Genomic DNA, 22,492 nt, shown 5'->3' with positions numbered 1-22,492 from the left:
GGCCATTCTGCCCATCGAGTCTGCACCGGCTCTTGGAAAGAGCACCCTACCCAAACTCAACACTTCCACCCAACACCAAGGGCAATTTTGGACACTAAGGGCAATTTATCATGGCCAATCCACCTACCCTGCACATCTTTGGACTGTGGGAGGAAACCGGAGCACCCGGAGGAAACCCACGCAGACACGGGGAGGACGTGCAGACTCCGCACAGACAGTGACCCAAGCCGGAATCGAACCTGGGACCCTGGAGCTGTGAAGCAATTGTGCTATCCACAATGCTACCGTGCTGCCCTTAAGAATAAATAAATCTACACTATATCATTTTACCGTAATCCATGAACCTATCCAATAGCTGCTTGAAGGTCCCTAATGTTTCCGACTCAACTACTTCCATAGGCATTGCATTCCATGCCCCCACTGCTCTCTGGGTAAAGAACCTACCTCTGACATCCCCCCTATATCTTCCACCATTCACCTTAAATTTATGTCCCCTTGTAATGGCTTGTTCCACCCGGGGAAAAAGTCCTTTGAGTACTGGTGGAAGGTCACTGGCCTGAAAAGTTAACTCTTTGTTTCTCTCTTCACAATTGCTTTCGGACTTGTTGGCTATTTTCAACATTTTCTGTTCCAGGAACATAAGAACCAGGAGCAGACCATTCGGCCTCCCGCGTCTCTCCTCATTCTGCACCAATTCCACTTTCCTGTCCACTCCCCATATCCCTTGATTCTCCGACGGACCAAAAGTCTAATGTCTCCAGTCTTGAATCCATTCACTGATGGAGCATCTACAACCCTCCAGGTCAGACCCATTTTGGGTGCATTTAGCGGGGTGTTTCACGGCACCTGCAATGCCGAGAAGGATCCCGCTATTAAAAGGGACTCTTTTTTTCGGGGCCTCGTGGGTGAACGCCCCACCAAGGCTACACTTTGCTTCATTTTTAAATGCCGCACTATCTCTGGACCCCTGACTGTGGCCTCCGCACCCCAACTTAACGATTAGGGCGTCCGCAAGCCCACCCTCACCCCACCTCATAAGGGCAGGGCATCCCAGGGCAAACTGGCATCCAGTCAACCTGGCACTGCCATCCTGGCAGCGGCAGTGCCACTTGGGCACCCTGACAGGGTGGCATGGCCAGAGTGATAGGCTGGCAGTACCAAGGTGCTCGGGTGGCATCAGAGGTTGCCGAGAGACCGACCAATCGGGGGCCTCCGATTGCCTGGGAGACCCTCCCCCCCGATTGCCTGGGAGCCCCCCCCCCCCCCCCCCCAACCAGGTGCAGTTACATATGGTCCATGTTTGTGGAAACCAATGCCAAACGGCGCCATGGCAGGAACTCCCAGACGTGGGCGTGCAGGCCCAAGCCGTGGGAGACGCCAGCACCGACATAGTCAAGTGAGGCTAACTGCTCACTTGAATATGCAAATCTGAAGGGCGGCACGCGGCACAGTGGTTAGCACTGGGACTGCGGCGCTGAGGACCCGGTTTCGAATCCCGGCCCTGGGTCACTGTCCGTGTGGAGTTTGCACATTCTCCCCGTGTCTGCGTGGGTTTCACCCCCACCACACAAAGATGTGCAGGGTAGGTGGATTGGCCACGCTAAATTGCTCCTTAATTTGAGAAAAAATAATTGGGTACTCTAAATTCAAAAAAATATATATTTTTAAAAAGAATATGCCAATCTGAATCTCGCCCAGTGTGGGTGAGATCCAGATTGCGACCTTTTGCACAATCTAATGAGATCTCGCGAGGACCCAAGCATTGTAAATCTTGTGAGGGCCTTGTCGCGTCACCTTGTCAGCGGCAACGAGGCCATATGATCTAGCCCCTCATCTCAGCTCTAAATAATCAATCCCTTATCCTGAGGATGTGCGTTTCCCCTCCCTCCATGTTCTAGATTCCGCAGCCAGTGGAGACAACATCTCATTGTCTACCCAAACCGGCCCTTTCGTGCATATTTCAAATAGATTGCCAGGGCGGGTTCAGCTCACTTGGCTGGGGTTCAATTCCTATACTGGCTGAAGTGATTGATGAATGCCCCCCCCTTTTAAACCTCACCCCTTGGCTGAGGTGTGGTGACCCTCAGGTTAAATCACCACCAGTCAGCTCTCCCCCTCAAAGGGGAAAGCAGCCAATGGCCACCTGGGACTATGGTAACTTTACCTTTACTTATCCCTCTAATCCCCCGAGGATATAGGCCCAATTTACTCAGCCTCTCCTCACAGGACAACCCTCTGGTTCTAGGGTTTAATCTGGTCAACCTTCACTGCACCACCTTTAAGGCAAGTTATGTTCTTCCTTCGATTTGGAGACCCAAACTCTGTCATAATATTCACTCATGTATATAATGAGGTGCAGACAGGCAGTGATTGACACACAGGATAACCAATGAGCACATACGACACATAACAACCAATCACCAGACAGGACACCACCACTATAAAGCACACAGGGCATTAAGACTCTCCCTCTCTCACAGGATACAGCTACTGAGCTAGTTAGAGTGCACAAGCCAGTGAGCACCATCTCCATGTGGAAGAGAGCTAGTCTGGTCAAGCCAGTAGGAGGTTATCAGTTAGATTGATAGAGTGTCAACTCACAGCAGACTATGTACAGCAATCAGGAAGTTCAATAAAACAGTGTTGGACCATCTCCTGTGTCAGAAGCCTGTTTCTAGTTTCACTGCATCGAGTTGCAGTCAACGTTGAACCAACTTACTTAACACATCAAACTCCACACAGCACTTATTATTGCAGAACAGTTATCATGAGGGGGAAGTGGAGTTTTGGTCAACCTCACCTTTATGGAAAGTGGCAGGTTGGCCAGGTGTGCGTTGGCACAGGTTGGCCAGGTGTGCGTTGGCACAGTCGAGGCTAGTGGTGTCAATAGCGTGGATGAGGGTTTCAGCAGTCGATGAACTGGGGTTTGGTGGAGTTGGGCAATGTTACGGCAGTGGAAGCAGACAGTCTTAGTGGTGGCAGATATGCAGTTGGAAGCTCACCTCAGTGGAAAACGTGGTAAGTATTCCACAGTCACATTCACACAGACACAAGCACATTCCTTTCTCCACGCACTGTACAAATCGGTTACATTCTGACAGGAATGTGTTCTGTTTCTGTGGTACAGTCTGCAGTATTGATTGGGATTTTGAAAGCCTTGAGAATCTTAAAAAATACATGAATATATGTATTTTAATCCACCAGTTTCAAAGCAGACAGGGTCGTGTGGGGGGGTTCAAAGCGCTAAAGTGGAGATCTTGCGGGTTTCACATACTATTGGATTAGACAGGCATTTTTCCACAAAGCGAAGTTTAGCTTAGTTAAATTCAGATTATGGCTCATTTCAAAGACGATTTTATTTCCTGACAGAAATCAGTAATTTACTGTCCCTCTTTCCCGCATTGCCCCAGTAAATCCTCACCTTCCAGTTTTGACATATATTACTGGAACTGTCATATTTCATCTCACAATGTCAAGCCCTGGGTGATGAGCAGTAATTTATTCCTGATTATGATTACAAAAACATTAGACGTGACCAGAATTAGACTTGTGCACGTGAGGAGCATACCCTGAGGAATCTTACACTTTATATTCTGCAAACATTCAGACACCTTTGCTGCCATTTTGGAAACCATTCTTCATGCAGAGCCCTGATAGGAACATAAAACATCCGTGGAAGGTAGTATTGATGTGTGCTTGTCCCCAGCTAATGTCTAGCTTCCAACAGGGATCACTGGCAGAAATTCGGAGCTTGAAGCCTCACTCATTTTAACTCTCAGGCTTACCTCACTGAACGAGGGAGCAGACTCGATGGGCTGAATGGCCAACTTCTGCTCCTGGTTTTGTGACACTGAGACCAGTTGTAAATCTTCATTGCTGCCACACCGAAGGTTGGGATAAACAAAATAGCAAAGCTGGGCCTCTCCAATCGATATAGGCCAGTCCCACAGTATGCAGTGCATTTACCCTCTGAACCATTAGGGAAGCTACTGTATGCTTTCGGAGGTAAATTCAGTGCTGCCAGTGTTCCTTAGTGTCCAGGGATGGGCAGGTCAGGTGAGGTTACAGGTGGATAGGACAAATTCAATGTTGCCAGTGTAGAGTCCGCTCCATCAGGCCACAACATTGGAGCATCTACCATCATAGATTATTAGATTCATAGAATCCTTACAGCGTAGAAAGAGGCCATTCAACCCAGCAGGTCTGCACCGACCTTCCGAAAGGGCATCCCACCCACTTCCCCGCCACCGCACTTAACCTTTGGACACTAAGGGGCAATTTGCCAAGGCCGAACAATCTGACCTGCACATCTTTGGACTGCGATAGGAAACGGGAGCACCCGGAGGAAACCCACGCAGACACGGGCAGAACGTGCAGACTCCACACAGTCACCCGAGGTCAGACTGGAACCTGGGTCCTTGGCGCAGTGAGGCAGCGGTGCTAACCATTGTGCCTCCGTGCTGCCTAAATCTACACTCATCTCCAGTCCTCCCTCAGCATGGCCCAATTCTCAGACCGTGAACTTGCCAAATGGAGAGAAAAATGGATCTTACAATTTCTTGTTCCTTCTTCATAAAACCAAATGTTTAGGTTGTACAGAATATATGTAGAGAATTAAAAACAAAAAAATATTGGAAGTACTCAGCAGTTCTGGCAGCATCTGTGGAGAGAGAAACCGAGTTAATGGGCGAGATTCTCAGATTGCCAACGGCGAAATCGCATTCGACGATAGGCCGGAGAACCTGTTTTGGCACCGAAATGGGGGGGGTGGCGCCGTGTTTCGAACGCTCCGCCCCCTCAGTAACAGCATCACCGCTGAGTACGCCGTTGGGATGGCCTTAGGACGTCACCTGAGGCCCTCCCCCGATGCTTCACTCCAGCCCGATGGCTACAGACTGCGTCCAGCACCGCCGCAGTCGGGGGGGGGGAGGCCCTTTCCAAAGATGACCACTTAAGGGCCTGGTTCCACCGTCCCTGAGATTAAGCTCGCTGCAAGGTGCCCTGTTGCTAAGTAGCATGCGTGAGCATGTGTGGGTTGCTTGTCATGTCGGAAATGTCCTCCAGTCAAAGGTAATCAGTGCCTGATGGAAGGACTAGACATTGGGAAGGGGGTGGGGGGGGGGGGGGGGGGGGGGGGGGGCAGTGAGAGTTTCCCTTGTTTCCGACCACGTTACCTCTCCCCCTCCCCCGCCTGCAGCAGCCACCACGTGAACCCAACTCCCCCCTCCCCTCAGCATTACTTACCTGTAGCCTGGGGCGCCTGGTATCTCGGGACTCCCGGCGCAATCCTCCTGCCAGCAGCCACACCATCCTCAGTGGCGCTGCTGATTGTTAACAAACACAGTTGGGGAAATGAGAAATGTCTTTACTCAGAGTGGTTGGAATGTGGATCTTGGCACCACAGGAGGTGGCTGAGGTGAGTGGCTTAGATGCTTTCAAAAGGAAACAAGATGATTAGATGAGAGAAAGGGGGGGGGGGGGCGTAGAAAGATAAACTGAAAGTCTGAGACAAACGGAATGAGGGGAGACACATGTGCAGTATAAATACTAGCACCAACCAGTCGGGCTGAATGGCCTGTTTCTGTGCTGTGTTTGCGATGTGATAAAAATTCTCCTTTGAGGTGTCAGCCTCAATGGCAATCAGTCCCCTCGTGGCAAGTAATCAGGCAGCACCCCTTGCATTTCCGAGACGCTCATACATTTATTTTTAATTGGTATTTCAAAAGAATTTTCAACTCACCTCAATAAAAAATAAGGCAGCGGGAGACAGGGGATGACTGCTAACATAGATGATGCCAAGTATAATGACAGCGATTGCAATAACCGCCAGCACAATGCCCACCACCACACCAGTGTGCAAAGGACCTTTCTTCTCTGAGGGATTGTCATCCGTGATATCTGCAAGAGAACACAAGGAGAGAGGTGGGGGGGTGCAAAGTGAGTAACTTCATTAATTAAGGGGGCGTATGCCGAGGTTCAGCCATTTTGACAACTGGAGTTTCACATTAAATATTTATATGTTACAACAGCGACAACACTTCAAATGTTCTTTGATGCACGATCAATGACCACTAAAGCGAGGTTGTAGTCCAACTGAAGGCTTTAATAAGCTAGATGTTTCCCCCAGCAGCTCAGGTGCTGAATGAGGGCTGCTGGGGCGGGACGGGTTCTTATACCCTGCCTAGCAGGGCGGAGCTATTATACACTCTAGCCAATAGCAAGCACACAGGTTCTACCAATGGTACTTTAGCCTCTCAGGTACCATAATACCTATAATACCACATTCTTCATCATCTGTAAAGCAGTTTGGGACATCATGGTGTCATGAAAGTCTTTCTGTTTGGTTCTTTGAAGGGCTCACGGAGCTGGCTGAATAAATGCTCAGCGCACTTACATTCAGCTGCCCCTCTGCGGTGAAACAAGGAACACGGTTGGTTCGGATGAAGATGCGCGGGTGTATTTTGTGATACTCTTCTAGAATTACAGTATCTATCTATTTCTTCAATGACTCGTTCCCTGGCCTCAACCACACTTGCCGGCTGCGAAGATTTGGTTTGTACCACCTCCACCGTATCTCCCGGTCATCTTTTATTTAAATTTTTAAAAAAAATTCTTTTAAGAGTACCCAATTATTTGTTTCTCCAATTAAGGGGCAATTTAGCGTGGTCAATCCACCTAACCTGCACATCTTTGGGCTGTGGGGGTGAAACCCACACAGGCATGGGGAGAATGTGCAAACTCCACACGGACCGTGACCCGGGGCCGGGATTCGAACCCGGGTCCTCAGCGCCGCAGTCCCAGTGCTAACCTCCTGATGTCACCTTGAAGCCAAATGGGCACAGGTGCATCTCCCCCCTGGCTGTTGCTGGGCCACCTGATGCCGACCCGGGAGACCAGGGATTGGGGACCTGGGGGGGCAGTGTCTGGCTCGTTGTGGATGGCAATCAACTGAGAGGCCGGTTGTGTTCCCAATCACTGGCCCAGGTTTCCCATGGACAGGAAGTGTGGCATCGGCACAGGCTGCCTTTGATCACAATGTGTCCTGTTCCACTCTGTGCTTTCACTGAATTTATCTTTTCCATTCCTGAATGTTTGCTTTCTTGCCCTGTTACCCTGATGTTACCCTGAAATGGATTGTCTGTGCGCGCTCCTGTGATGCATATTGTTTGAGGCCCCCTTATTGAAAGAATACATATTATTATTCAAATTTTTCATTTTATATGACACAAAGTAATACAAAATAACAGAAGAGAATAAAACACGAACACAAACATAAAACCCCCAAAACATAGCCCAACCCTTCATGCAACCTAAACCCCCCCCCCCCCTTAGCAACTAACGGTGACCAATTCCTTGAAATAAACAATCAGTGGCTGCCATCTCCCATAGAACCCCTCGATTGCTCCCCTCGCAATGCATTTGACTTTCGAGGTATAAGAACTCATCAGATCCCCCGGCCACACCGAGGCGCTGGGATTGAGGTTGAGGCCTCCACCCCAGCAGTGCTCACCTCTGGGCAATCAGCAAGGTGAAGGCCAGGATATCGGCCCTGCACCCGTCTGCAGCGAGTCTGACACCCCAAACATTGACCACTAGGGGACAGGGCTTCAGCTCAGTTTTCAGAATCAGCGACGTGGTGCTAAAGAAGGAGACCGAGAAACCCACAAGTTTGGGGTAAGACCAGAACATGTGCGAGTGATTAGCCGGGCCTCCTGAACAGCGCTCCAGCCCTGCAAAGAGGCAACTCATTCTGGACTTAGTCACTACTTTGAGTTGGATTAAACCAAGCCTCGCGCATAAGGGCATGGAGTTCACCCTGCGTAAGGCCTCACTCCACACCTCGCCATCTAATATGGGCCCTAACTCCTCTTCCCAACTGATCTTAACCTCCCTCCCACAACACCTGGTTCACCCAACCCTTTCGGAGCCTAGTCTGATCCCTCACCTGCAGGTACGTCTCCTGCAGAAGCATCACATTGGCCGTTAAATTCTTCAAATGAGGGAAAAATCTCATTGGGTTCCCCAAACCCCTAAAGTTCCAATGATTAGTCTGATCGGAGGTCTCTCACTTTCCACCCCACCCCCACTCAAGTCAGCTAATTCCACCGCAAGGGATTGTCCCCTCCTTCTTCCAACCGCCGAGAATCGAGGCCCACCCAAGATGGCCACCAGCCCCACCCATAAGGTGAGACAAGGAAAAGTTCCAGGTCACTACCAGAAAACTACCCTTCCCCAAAACAAAAACCTGCCTACTACCTCCTATTGCACATCGCTCTCTCCTTACCATCCCCCTTACCGCACCCGCCACCCCTCTAGGCACATGGAAACCTGTCCAAACCGGTTCAACATGCCGCAACCCCTCCCTCTACCTCACTCCCATTCACTAGCTAAGATCTAACTGAGGAAGGAGCAGCGCTCCGAAGGCTAGTGACATCGAAACAAACCTGTTGGGCTTTAACCAGGTGTTGTAAGATTTCGTACTGTGCTCACCCCAGTCCAACGTCGGAATCTCCACATCATGAATTCAATGAGTTATTGTATCTGTCCAATTACTCTTGATTTGCATGACATATCCCATGAGACATGTCAAAGATCACAACACCGCTATCAGTTTACTTTCCTCACCTGCAACTACTGTGGGTGGCTTTATCTCTGGTTTCAAGGCCTGTACAGTTCAGCTTTGACACCCTCTTTTCATACAGAAATATCTGCCCTCAGTTAAGGCAATGACACTCTGGGGGGAACGGGGGTTTGGTCCTGGCTGGAGATAATGAGGCTGCAGATTCGCTCCCTAGCAGACATAATATGCAGCAAGCCGGCTAAAGTGTTGGAAAGTGGGACTTATGCCCTTCACTGGGGAGGAATGTCCGCTCTCCAGTGGTTAGCACTGTTACTTCACAGCGCCAGGGTCCCAGGTTCGATTCCCGGCTTGGGTCACTGTGTGTGTGGAGTCTGCACGCTCTCCCTGTGTCTGCGTGGGTTTCCTCCGGGTGCTCCGGTTTCCTCCCACAAGTACCGAAAGACGTGCTTGTTAGGTAATTTGGACATTCTGAATTCTCCCTCTGTGTACCGAACAGGCGCCGGAGTGTGGCAACTGGGGGATTTGCACAGTAACCTCATTGCAGTGTTAATGTAAGCCTACTTGTGACAATAATAAAGATTATTATTATTGGGGTGGCATGGTGGCACAGTGGTTAGCACTGCTGCCTCATGGCACCGAGGAACCGGGTTCGATCCCGGCTCCGGGTCACTGTCCGTGTGGAGTTTGCACATTTTCCCCCCGTGTCCGCGTGGGTCTCACCCCCACAAACCCAAAGGTGTGCAGGGTAGGTGGATTGGCCACGATAAATTGCCCCTTATTTGGAGAAAAAAAAGAATTGGGTACTCTAAATTTATTTTTTAAAAGATTATTATTGTTAGGAGCTGACGGTTAAGCGGATTGGCTGGTAGCTTCAGCAGACAAAATTGCTCAAAATAGTCATTACCGGTTGTTTATGTGGTGTGATTACTATTCGTCATTTAATCAATCCAACCCCTGATGTTACCCAGCCCGGCTGGTGGCTGACAAAAGCACTTCATTATTACAGGCCCAGCGAATGAAGATGTTTACTGTGGAATTATCTGATCCCCCTGATCAGGGGGATCCCAGTGAAGTGAGGCATTTAACGCCAGCTAGAGAATTATAGTCTTAAGCCCCTAAGTTTCGTCTGTTTTAGTGACTTGGAAGTATAGCGTGATGTCCCAACCAGTCCTCTCTCTGACTTCCTTTCCTCCCTAAGTGCTACCGATTGCAGAATCTGGAACGCTGTCCTCCAACAGGCTGAGCAAGCTGAGATGATAAAACAGTGCGGAAGATGGTAATAGACCTTAAGAGGACATAAGCCAAGGTTAGTGGGATGGGCGGATTCATGGCAGATGATATTCAATGCAGAAATCTGAGCGGTGATCAATTTTAGTAGGAAGACTGAAGAGAATCAATAGAAGATAAATGGTAGAATTTTAAACGGGGTGCATGAACAGACACAAATCATACACAAATCTGTGAAGGTGGCAGGATAGGTTAAGAAATCAGTTAGTAAAGCTTATGGGATCCTAGGCTTTACAAATGGAGACATTGGACGGGATTCTCCGCCCCGCGGCACCCATTTTCTGGTGCGGCGCGTTCCCGCCGGCAGCGGGATTCTCCGTCCTGGCAGCCGGCCAATGGGGTTTCCCATTGTGGACACCCCCCATGCCGTCGGGAAATACGTGGGCGTGAGTGCGTTGCCGGCGAAACGGAGGATCCAGCCCATGAGCTGGGATTTTCCACCAACCCGTGGGATCGGGAATTCCTGCCCGGAGTCAGTGGGCCTTTGGTCTTCTATCCCACTCCTGACCCTTCCCGCCGGGGGCAGGAGCAGAAAATACCAGCCATGGAGTACGAAATTCTTAGGGACACTAATTGGACCCACGGTTGTCTGCGCTGTCGGAAAGACATGAAGTCTTTGCAGGGGCTACAGAAGAAATGAACTATAATGGTTCCTAGAGTGCAGTTATTTGCATAGGCTGGAGAAGCTGGTTGTTTATGTGGTGTGATTATTATTCGTCATTTAATCAATCCAACCCCTGATGTTACCCAGCCCGGCTGGTGGCTGACAAAAGCACTTCATTATTACAGGCCCAGCGAATGAAGATATTTACTGTGGAATTATCTGATCCCCCTGATCAGGGGGATCCCAGTGAAGTGAGTGTCATGATATGCAGACATGCAGATAATGATATTCAGACAGGCAGCTAATGAACACAGAGAACAGGACATGACCAATGAGCAGGGAGGACACTCAGGGGTGGTATCTCACTATAAAAGGCACGAGGCGCACACACTCCGCCTCTTTCGACTGATGAACATCGACAGAGTGAGTCAGGGTGTACTTACAGTATCACACCTCCAGCACGTGGCTAAGGGCTAGTCTGGTTCAGTCAGACAGAGTAACCACACTTAGGTTAGCAGAGAGTCGAACTCAGAGAGAACTGTGCTAACCGTGCTACTGGTTTAATAAATCAGATTGAACTAACTTCAAGGTCTGGAGTATATTTTGGTTAAAGCTGCATCCAGTTGCAGCCTGTGTTATCCCAGAGTACATAACACAACACAGAGGAAGCTGGAAAAACTGAGCAGGTTGGGCTGTAGGGAGAGAAACTGAGTTAATGTTTTAACGTTTTAAGTCCATTTGGCTCTTCCCCAGAACTAAAGAGAGTGAGAAATGCGTTGGATACTAAAGTGTAGCACGGAGATATTGCAACAAGATGTACCAATCTTAAGAACTTGAGACAGACGGTCTGGTGTGGGAAGGAGGGAGGGGGGATAGGGAGGGGGCAGGCAGGATTATTGCACCAATAAATGTATGGGATTTTATTTTAAATGGAGAAGCTGGGGTTGCTTTTCTTGCAGGAAAGAAAGCTATGAGGAGATTTGATAGAGGTTGTTGAAAACAAGAAGAATTTAGATCAAGCAACTAAAGAGACACAAGAGACACGAGGAATAGCATTTTTCTGCAATTAGGATTTGGAATGCATTGCTGGGAGAGTAGTGGATGCAGATTCACTAGCACCCTTTAGAAGGAAACTGGTGAAATACCTAAAAGAGAAATAAATTGCAGGGTTGTGGGAAAAGAATAAGGAGCGACAGAACTGCTCTTTGAATGGGGTAGCATAGGCTTGATGGGCCGAACATTTCCTTCGATGCTGTATTATTGTATGATTCTGTGAATTAAAGATATAAAATTTGGCGTTTTGTTAGGTAAGTATAAGAGCCGTTTCAGTTATCTTTATTCTCATTTATTTTATTTTATTATTTTTGGTCCGTGGACCCATAATCAGGATGGGCCTTAAAACAGAAGACTGTTGAAACGGCCTGCTTATCAGGACATTGTGTTCCCAGGTTTCGCACTTGGGAAAGGAGAAACCTGACTCCTCTGCATCAAGTGGATCTTAGGAAGCAGTTTTGGAGGGACTTGGTTCGATTGGTTAACTGGCAACGGTGAGTTGGCCAGCGACAGTGTTCTGCCTGACAACAGTCAGTGATTGGTTCCTGCGTGATACTTGCTGAGAGAACGTAGCAGAAGTGTTTGAAACTTGGGAGTGAATGGAACTCTCTCTCTCTCCTGCTTTCTGAAGTGAAAGATCTGGGGTGCGATTCTCCGACCCCCCACCGGGTCGGAGAATCGCCGGGGGCTGGCGTGAATCCTGCCCCCGCCGTGTCCCGAATTCTCCGCCACCAGAGACTCGGCGGGGGCGAGAATTGCGTCGCGCCGGTCAGCGGGAATCGCGCCGGTCGGCGGGCCCACCCTCGGCGATTCTCCGGCCCGCGATGGGCCGAAGTCCCGCTGCTGTCAACCCTCGCCAGCCGGCGTGGATTAAACCACCTACCTTACCGGCGGGAGCAGGCGGCGCGGGCGGGCTCCGGGGTCCTGGGTGGGGGGGGTGCGGGGCCATCTGGCCCCGGGGGGGGGGGGGGGGGTGCCCCCACGGTGGCGTGGCCCGCGATCGGGGCCCACCGATCAGCGGGCGGGCCTGTGCCGTGGGGGCACTCTTTTTCTTCTGCCTTCGCCATGGTCTTCACTATGGCGGAGGCGGAAGAGAGCCCCTCCCCTGTGCATGCACGGGGATGCCGTGAGCAGCCGCTGACGCTCCCGCGCATGCGTCGCCCGGCGAAGACATTTCGGCCCCGGCTGGCGTGGCGCCAAAGGCCTTTCCCGCCAGCCGGCGGAGCGGAAACCACTCCGGCGCGGGCCTAGCCCCTCAAGGTGAGGGCTTGGCCCCTAAAGGTGAGGAGACTTCCGCACCTTTGGGGCGGCCCGACGCCGGAGTGGTTCCCGCCACTCCATTACGCCGGAACCCCCCGCCCCGCCGGGTAGGGGAGAATCCCGCCCCTGCTCTTGAAAGCAGTGAGTGAGTGCCTGGCACATCCTTTGCCGTGAATCTGAGATTATGCAGAGAAAGGGGACAATCTTGCCAGAGAAAACTATCTCAAGCCCAGACGAGAGAAGTATCAAAACAAAAGCCTGTTCTTCAAAAAAAACATTGACTGGAAGTGATCCCAATGCATCAAGGCCCCTTATCCTTTTAGTTGCATTTATATTTCATTTCTCTTTCCATTACCCTTGCTCCTCTGTATTGTTTGTCTGTGTGTGTGTGTGTGTGTGTGTGGAGAATAGGGTGAGTTAGAAAGGGAGGGGGATGCGCAAAGGGGTACTAGATGGTCACATTTTCTGTCCATTTAATTATAATGCTGTACATAATAAAACGTGACTTGCGTTTTAAAGTAACAAACCTGGTGACTGTAGTTTATCGAGCTCAACCAAGGACCTCGGGTATTTTAAATAAAATGTAATTTCACCTGCGTTGCAACTCCGGGTCAAGTAGGGCTGGAATTGATTGCACACCGGCCCTGGATGTCGTGACAAAAGGGCATCAAGAGGTAGTATCAAAGATGATCAAATCGGGGTAGGGTACAAATCAAGCATTATCATTGGACCGCAGAACAGGCTGAATGGGCTGAATGGTCACAACCTGTTTCTATGAATCAGCCCTCTAACATTTTCCTTGGGTCGAATGCTCAGTATTGTTAGTGTGGTGGTGATTCCAAAGGCCTTCAGTAAGCGAATGATAGACTGTTCAGAAGCTTTTGCAAATTGAGCAGTTTAATCTTGAATAGTTTGAAAGCACATTCTGGTGAAGCTTTTCTACTCTGAAGATATTTCTTAGCCAGCCCGATAGCAGATGCTTCACCATAACAGCATAACGTTTATTGCCTGGGCAGACTGGGCCTATTAAAATGCTAATTTTAATTAAAATACATTAGCCCGCTGCCATTAGTTTTATTGTTGTGCATTGCCTTGTTTGGAGTTTCGGTGTGATTCAGCCTCCAGTCTGTCTAAAACAGATTGAATGCATGTAAATCAGGAAACTCTCTGGGTGGGATTTTCCAACCCTTCCCGTTAGCACGATCCTCCAATCCCACCAAAGGTGACTCCCACGCCTGGTTCTCCGGTGGCACAGCCAGCGAGCAAAGCAAATTGACTTCAGCGGAACCCAGAAGATCCCGCCGGCTGGGAATGGCGAACTGATTGCGCCACCGGATAATCCACCCAGGGTCCGGAAAATCCCAGCCTCTGTCTCTCGTCTGATTATTTAACTGCATTGACTCATTGACTGAGAAACTGTAGGGGAGTTCTCCCTGGCATCCAGCTTTGACTCTCTGGATAGCACGGCAACACAGTGGTTAGCGCTGTTGCTCCACAGCGCCAAGGACCCGGATTCGATTCCCGGCTTGCCTCACTGTCTGTGTGGAGTCTTAACGTTCTCCCAGTGCTCCCAGTGTCTGCGCGGGTTTACTCCGGGTGTTCCGGTTTCCTCTCACAAGTCCCGAAAGACGTGCTGTTAGGTGAATTGGACATTCTGAATTCTCCCTCGGTGTACTCGAACAGGCGCCAGAATGTGGCGACTAGGGGATTTTCACAGTACCTTCATTGCAGTGTTAATGTAAGTCTACTTGTGACACTGATAAAGATTATTATTATTATAACATGCTGTTTCTTGGAGCTTGCTGTGCGCAAATTGGCTGCTGCATTTCCCAACATTACAACAGTGACTATGGGATGGATTTTTAATTGCCGATCGGATTGGATGCAGGAACGATTTAAAAATCACGGGGTGAGTTACTTGCCATAGGATTCCAACCCTTTGACCTGCCCTGGTAGCCACAGTATTAATATGGCTAGTCCAGTTCAGTTTCTGGTAAATGGTAACCCCCAGGATGTTGATTGGAGGGGATTCAGCGATAGTAATGCCATTAAATGTCAAGGGGTGGTGGTGAGGTTCTCTCTTGTAGGAGATAGTTATTGCCTGGCACTTGTGTGGCGCGAATGTAACTTGCCACTTGTCAGCCGAAGCCTGGATATTGTCCGGGTCTTGCTGCATTTGGACAGGGACTGCTTCATTATCTGAGGAGTCGCGAATGGGGCTGACCATTGTGCAGTCACCCGCAATCATCCTCACTCATGACCTTATGAAGAAAGGGAGGTCGTTGATGAAGCAGCTGAAGATGGTTGGGCCTGGGACACTACCCTGAGGAACTCCGGCTGTGATATCCTGGAGCTGAGATGATTGACCTCCAACCACCACAACCATCTTCCTTGGTGCCAGGTATGACTCCAAAGCGGAGAGTTTCCCCCTGATTTCCATTGACTCCAGTTTAGCTAGGGCTCTTTGATGCCACACTCGATCAAATGCTGCCTTGATGTCAAGGGCAGTCACTCTCACATCATCTCTGGCATTCAGCTCTTTTGCCTATGGTTGAACCAGGGCTGTAATGAGGTCAGGAGCTGAGTGACCCTGGCGGATCCCAAACTGAGCGTCCGTGAGCAGGTTGTTGCTGAGTAAGTGCCGCTTGATAACACTGTTGATGACTCCTTCCATCACTTTGTTGATGGTGGATTTGTCCTGTTTCTTGTGTACAGGACACACCTGGGCAATTTTCCACATTGCCGGGTAGATGCCAGTGTTGTAGCTGTATGGAACAGCTTGGCTAGGGGTGCGGCACGTTCTGGAGCTCAAGCCTTCAGTACTATTGCCGGAATATTGTCAGGACTCAGAGCTTTTGCAGTATCCAGTGCCTTCAGCCGTTTCCTGATATCACATGGGGTAAATCATATTGACTGAAGACTAGCATAAATGATCCTGGGGCCCTCCAGAGGAGGTTGAGATGGATCTATATTAGGGGTATCACGGTATCTAGGTGGGGTGTACCTAATACTGTAGTATGAGTGGTAGAACCTGCCTGCTGCTTCCGCCCAGCAGGTGGAGCATAAGAGTCTGTGTTTCACCCACAGCAGTCATTCTGTCCCGGAGCTGCTGGGGTAACGACTTGTTCATTAAAGCCTTCAATTGGACTACAATCTCGCTTCACTAGTGATTGATCGTGCAGCAGATCATCCACGACAATACTGGCTGAAGATTGCTGCAAATGCCTCAGCCTTGTCTTTTGCACAGATGTGCTGGGCTCCTCCATCATTGAGGATGGGGATATTTGTGGAACCTCCTCCTCCAGTGAGTTGTTTAATTGGCGACCACCATTCACGGCTGGGTGTGGCAGCACTATAGAGTTAATTCTGATGCGTTCATTGTGGAATCGCTTAACTCTGTCTATTACTTGCTGCTTATGTTGTTTGGCACAAGTCGCACAGTGTTATAGCTTCACCAGGTTGACACCTCATTTTTAGGTACGTCTGTTGTTGCTCCTGGCATGCTCTCCTGCACTCTTCATTAAACCAGGGTTGATCCCCTGGCTTGGTGGCAAGGGTAGAGTGGGGGATATGCTGGGCCATGAGGTTGCAGATCGTGGCCAGGGACCTGGGTACGATTCCTGGCTTGGGTTAATGTCTGTGCAGAGTCTGCACGTTCTCCCAGTGTCTGCTGGGTTTGTGACACTAATAAAGATTATTATTATTGAATACAATTCTGCTGCTGTTGATGGCCCATAGAAACCTCATGGACGCCCAATCTTGAGTTGCTAGATCTGTCCGAAGTCTATCCCATCTAGCACGGTGGTGGTGCATCACAGCACATTGGAGAGTATCCTGAATATGAAGACGGGACTTTACCTCCACAAGGACTGTGCGGTGTCACTTCTACCGATACCGAATCTGCAACAGGTAGATCGTGGAGGACGAGGTGAAGTATGTTTCTCCTGCTTGTTGGTACCCTCACCACCTGCTGCAGTCCCAGTCTAGCAGCGATGTCCTTTAGGACCCGGTCAGCTCGGTCTGTGGTGGTACTACCATTTTTCAAGCACGTATTCGGGCAAGAGCACATCTCCTGACACCTGCTGCGAATGGGAACGACTGCTGCTGATCTTCTGACCGCTTCATGTTTTTCTGGTGGAGTTGCCAAAACGAATTGGAACCCCGGCTCTGCCCAATGAAACTAACGTGCTGTAAACCTCTATAACTATAGAACCTGAAAGACTGGCTTAAAAAAAAATGGATCTTGAGGTTTGTTGGTTCATATACTTTTCAACCTGGTTTTTCAACTCAGCAACTCTGGCTGGACAATGAGAATCTCCATTCACAACATCGAACCTGGGGCCTAACCTCGGGCCTTGGTGTTTGGCACCAACGGCGGGCCCTATCATGGCTGCCGTTTACCTTTGCCACAAGCCCTTGGTAGGCAGCTCCTGCATTCTGGAGATATTTGGTGCCACTAATTGAGCGTTGAGCTTGCCTCATGCCCAATGACGGCACGGGATCAGGGCCTGGGACTCATCCAGGTATCGGGTTTCTGATTCTGCTTTGAAAATCTGACCCTAAATTTCCAAAATGTACCTCATCAGCTGTGAAGTGCTTTGGAACATCCTGAGGTTGTGAAAGGTCATACATAGCAGCAAGTCTTTCGTTCCTTTCACATCTCGCTATTTCATAAATGCAACATTGAGAAAGCAATGTGTCGTGAGATGAGGCTATATAGCAATATCGGGCATCACTTTCACAGCACAGGGTGGAGTGGGGCATAAAGACAGTAAATGCACTAGCCAATTCAACGTGTAGAGGTCACTGTTGTGTGGATTTCTCCTGCAGTGACTACACTTAAAAGGACTTCAGTGATGGAAGGTAAGAGAGCAATTGAATTTTGATCACAAATGTTGAATCTTTTGAGAGGGCTATTTGTTAAAATCCGAATTAGTCAGCACAGTGTATGTTTTTCAACAATTAGGAACTCTATTATCACATTTAGCAGTCTCCACAATGATCCACTGATATCTTGAATCAAATTTCTGGACCCAAGTTCCTAGTACCGCCACCTCTTTCTCTGATGTGAAATATATCCTCTCTCAGGCCAGACCAGAAGACACTGAAGATTTTGGTGAATGTTCTTTTTAATATAAATTTTCTGTACCCAATTCATTTTTTCAAATTAAGGGGCAATTTAGCACTGCCAATCCACTTAGCCTGCACATCTTTTTGGGTTGTGGGGGCGAAACCCACGCAAACACGGGGAGAATGTGCAAACTCCACACGGACAGTGACCCAGAGCCGGGATCGAACCTGGGACCTCGGCGCGTGAGGCTGCAGGGCTAACACACTGCGCCACCGTGCTGCCCCAGATTTCGGTGAATGTTGGCAATAGAGTAGACCTGATGATTGCCTGGAGTGTATGCGTACTGCAGGAGTTTAATTGGCTAAAGCCATGCAACTTGCTAGCACAAAGCACTGGGTAACTGTTCCCAAATCTAGGACACCCTGGCCCAGAAAATCTTTTGAACTATTTCTTTGCAAGTTTAAGCTGGAGCGAATTAGGAATCAAAATCTTTCCTCACTATAACGTTTACTCCTCCAACTGGCCTCTGTGAGACTCTTTGGCTTGCCAATCACCTCTCCTTGGAGTACAGCTTAGTGATTGGAATTACAGTTCTACCACAGAAAACATCAACTTCAGTTCCATTGCCAGGTGTTTCAACTTGAAACCAACTCAATCCCAAAGCGATCCAGGAACGCTCGGATTTTAAACTTCTGCTTTCTGGTTTCAAATCACTTCATGGCCTTGACCCGCCCCATCTCCTCCAACCCTGCAGCCCCGCACCATGGGCATTTCTCCTTTAGGTTTGATCTCTTGCAGATTCCACGATTGTAATCATTGCATCTTCAGCTGCAACGGCAAAATGCTCTGGCATTCCCTCGCTAAGCCTCGACACCCCTCTACCTTTCGTCTTTTAAAATATTCCTTAAAATCTACCTCATCGGTTCTACTATCTTACAATCAAATTGGGACATTCAACTACAGAGTACGCTGCGCCGCGCGTTGATGGCCTCAGGCCATTTCCTGAGGCCTGGCCCCCGATATTCCGCCCCCATCCGGCCAAGTTCCTGATGGCGTGGGTCTCTCATGGTCTCACCCATCGGGAACTCGGTGTGGCAGCTGCAGACTCAGTCCAGGGCCATCACAGTTGGGAGAGAGCCGATCTGCGGGCAAGATTGGACTTTATTCGGGGCTGGGGGCATTGTGGGGGGGGGGGAAGGGCGGTGGTCCAGGGCAAACGAGCCGGCCGAATGGAGGGACTATTTTGTGGGCCCTTTCCTCAAGCGGCCACCGCCGTGCGCAGGCGCGGCCATGGACCCGGCAATTCTCCGGGGCATATCGGCAGCTGGAGCCGGGTGCTCTACGCTGTTGTCCTGCTAGCCCCCAGCAAAACGGGGAATCGGTGGCCGTTTTGCGCCAGTTTTCCTGGCATAAACGCCACTGTTCCTATGCCGACGTGGGGACATTGCTCCAGAATTGGAGAATCCAGCCCGAGGGCTTTTGCTCTCACGGAAGGATAGTTAAAAAGATTAATAGTATTGAAAGCAGTGCAGACTTGCCAGAGGACAAAGGAGGAAGCTGAAACAAACCAGTTGAAACAGCTTTTTGAAGATGTCAAGCCAGAGTCTGCAGGGGTTCTAATCTGTTCTGGAAAACAAGTGTTGCTCTGTACCATTGGGATGTAGGATGGATTGAGAGCTGTATGTTTTTTTATTTCTTGTTGTTTAATTGGGAATAGAGATATCAAGTAAGGCTATTATATTTACAGTATTGAGTAGTATTGTTTAAGGGGTAATTGTAAGCTATATTCGGGTATCATGTTAAATATTTTAATACTGTGTTAATAATAAAGTTTTGTTTTCAATACATCAAATCCCTATTTTTTCGGGCAATCACTCCTGGAGCGAAGTATTCCTTCCGCACAGTCTTACAAAATAAACTAAAATATTGGGGTTTCGGCCCAGTATCCGAGTCACTGTTAGGGTTTGGTCTGAGATGATAATACAAGTTAAATGCTCTATTGCCAGGGGCCAGGCCCAATCTCCTGCCTGCAGAATGGTGAACAGTACCAGCATTTCTCAGACTACAGTCTCAGCCACAACTCCGGTCTGTTCTTACTATTGGCCATTAATTTGAAAAACTTTAAGTGTCCCAGTGACGGTGTCTAAGGCAACAATACAGGAATTAATTGTCAATGGATCACAGTCCCTTGTGATTAAGGTCTAGGGTCTAAATGTGTCCTTCACCTGATTTGCTCTAATGTAACTAAATCCCAGAAGAAGATCTGGTATTGGCATTGATTAACTGTCTGACCCGCTTTACTGGTTGAATAACTGATGGGATAACTGGCCCTGAAATGTTAGCTTCTGTTTGCGAAGAGATATAGTGAAGTCGAATCATTGCGGTTTCACAATGAATGCATTTAAATAGCTAACACATGAAGGAGTGGAGGGAAATCCTCCACTGAATGTGGATGGACTATTTCAATCACACTCATCACATGGCTTGGGGACTCAATGTATTTCACCCCTCTCTTGTCATTCGATCACCCGCTCATCTATAGTCCTCTGAAGGTTTGCTGCTCTCGGAGCCCCAGTCCCCCATGTTCAGTTGTCCAGCTGTCGATTTAGTGCTGTTATCTTTCCTTTTTCTACTCTCTGGCAAGAGAAGGCAAGGAAATGCTTCTGTGAGCCAGGGCTATTCCAGCCAAATGAAAGGCCCTATTGCTGGCGCACTAGTTATTTCTTTCTTTCTCTTTGTATGACGGAATGCCTGTTTGACATTTAACCACAGTGGCATGATTTAAATTAAGAGCTGAGTACGTGGGAAATCCCAGCAAAGAACTATCTGGCAACTGTGGTGCGTTCTCGAGAGTGGCTTTTGAACAGGATTTGAGTTGGGATTATGTGACTCCTCAGCTAAAAAGTAACACTCTTGCAATTACACCAATGATCTTATAATAATCTTTATTGGTGCAAGTAAGCTTACGTTAACACTGCAATGAAGTTACCGTGAAAAGCCCCTAGTCGCCACATTCTGGCGCCTGTTCGGGTACACGGAGGGAGAAGTCAGCATGTCCAATTCACCTAACAAGCACGTCTTTCGAGATTTGTGGGAGGAAACCGGAGCACCCGGAGGAAACCCACGCAGACACGGGGAGAACGTGCAGACTCCGCACAGGCAGTGAACCAAGCCGGGAATCGAACCTTGGACCTTGGCGCTGTGGAGCAACAGTGCTAACCACTGTGCTGCCCTGCCGCTCATCTGACATGCACCATTGTGTCCAGATTAATGAATCCTACTCAACAACACCAACTTTCCATTAAAATTGTAAAATTACCACATAGTGCTCCACATGAGTGCTCCACATGAGTGCTATCAAACAATAAGGAAATATTAATCGAAGAGATATGAGCCTCTTATAGGAGGGAGAGAAGTAGAGAGGTGGGGAGACCTAGGGAGGCAATTCCAGCATTTAGGGCTGAGGTGGCTGAAGGATCGGCCACCAGTGGTGGAGTGATGAAAACTGGGGATGGTTCAGAGACAAGGGGCGGGATTCTCCCCTACCCGGCGGGGCGGGGGGTCCCGGCGGGACGGAGTGGCGTGAACCACTCCGGCGTCGAGCCGCCCCAAAGGTGCGGAATCCTCTGCACCTTCAGGGGCTAGGCCCGCCCTGGAGTGGTTGGCGCCCCGCCGGCTGGCAGGATAGGGGCCTGGCGCCATGCCAGGGCCGGCGCGAGTCGGCTCATGTGCAGGAGTGCCAGCGCGTGCTGGCATCATCCCCGCGCATGCGCACATGGAGTCACTTCCGCACCGGGAATGGCTGATGACCACGGCCTCCGGTGCGGAACGAATAGAGTGCCCCCACGGCACAGGCCCGCCCGCGGATCGGTGGGCCCCGACCGTGGGCCAGGCCACCGTGGGGGCACCTCCTGGGGCCAGATCCCCCCGCGACCCCCCAATTACCCCGGAGCCCGCCCGCGATGCCAGGTCCCGCCGGTAAGGGATCAACTCCAATGTACGCCGGCGGGACCGACATGGAACGGGCGGGACTTCGGCCCATCGCGGGCCGGAGCATTCGGGCGGCCCCGGGGCCCATTGGGTTGCGCCAGACCCCGCCATTCTCCGAGGCGGGCGGCGCGACTCACGCCATGCTGGTGTTTGGGGGGCGGGAGAATTGGGAGGACGCGTGGGGGCGGGATTCACGCCGACCCCCGGCGATTCTCCCACTCGGTGGGGGGTCGACGAATCCCGCCCCAGAACTGAAGGGGCACAGAGAACTTGGAGAGCTGCAGAGTTGCAGGAGATTACATGCTGGGAAGAGGTGAGACGATGGAGGGATTTGAAAAGGACCACAATTTTAAAATTGTTATGCTGTCAGGCTGGGGGTGGAGGAGGGGGGTGGGTGGGGGGCAATGTAGGTCAGTGAACGCAGGGATGATGGATGAATAGGACTTTGCGTGAGTTAGGATCCAGCAGCTTTAGATGAGCGAAGACAATGTGGAAGGCGTAAGGCCGGGGATGACCAGAAGAATTTTGGAATGGTTGAGTCTCGATCTCCCTCGACATATTCAAGTACCAGCTGGCTTTCAGGAGAAGTCTTTGTTTGGGTGGGGGAGGGTAAGGTCAACAGGGAGCCTTCCTCCTTGAGCTGAGG

General features: G+C 49.9%; 1 protein-coding gene and 1 long non-coding RNA gene across 3 annotated transcripts in view; one reads left to right on the top strand and one right to left on the bottom strand.

The window, feature by feature from the left end:
* Window positions 1-22,492, bottom strand: part of LOC140398602 (plexin domain-containing protein 1-like) — a 266,471-nt gene that overhangs the window by 22,466 nt on the left and 221,513 nt on the right. The window contains exon 13 of the mRNA XM_072487442.1: window positions 5,741-5,898. Coding sequence (XP_072343543.1) covers window positions 5,741-5,898 — 158 coding nt within the window. The remainder of the gene's footprint in view (window positions 1-5,740; window positions 5,899-22,492) is intronic.
* Window positions 1-22,492, top strand: part of LOC140398603 (uncharacterized) — a 220,733-nt gene that overhangs the window by 65,475 nt on the left and 132,766 nt on the right. The gene's annotated exons all lie outside the window — the stretch shown is intronic.

This window comes from Scyliorhinus torazame, chromosome 21, assembly GCF_047496885.1.
Source record: "Scyliorhinus torazame isolate Kashiwa2021f chromosome 21, sScyTor2.1, whole genome shotgun sequence".
Taxonomy (NCBI): Eukaryota; Metazoa; Chordata; class Chondrichthyes; order Carcharhiniformes; family Scyliorhinidae; genus Scyliorhinus; species Scyliorhinus torazame.
This window is presented reverse-complemented; position numbering and strand designations above follow the sequence as displayed.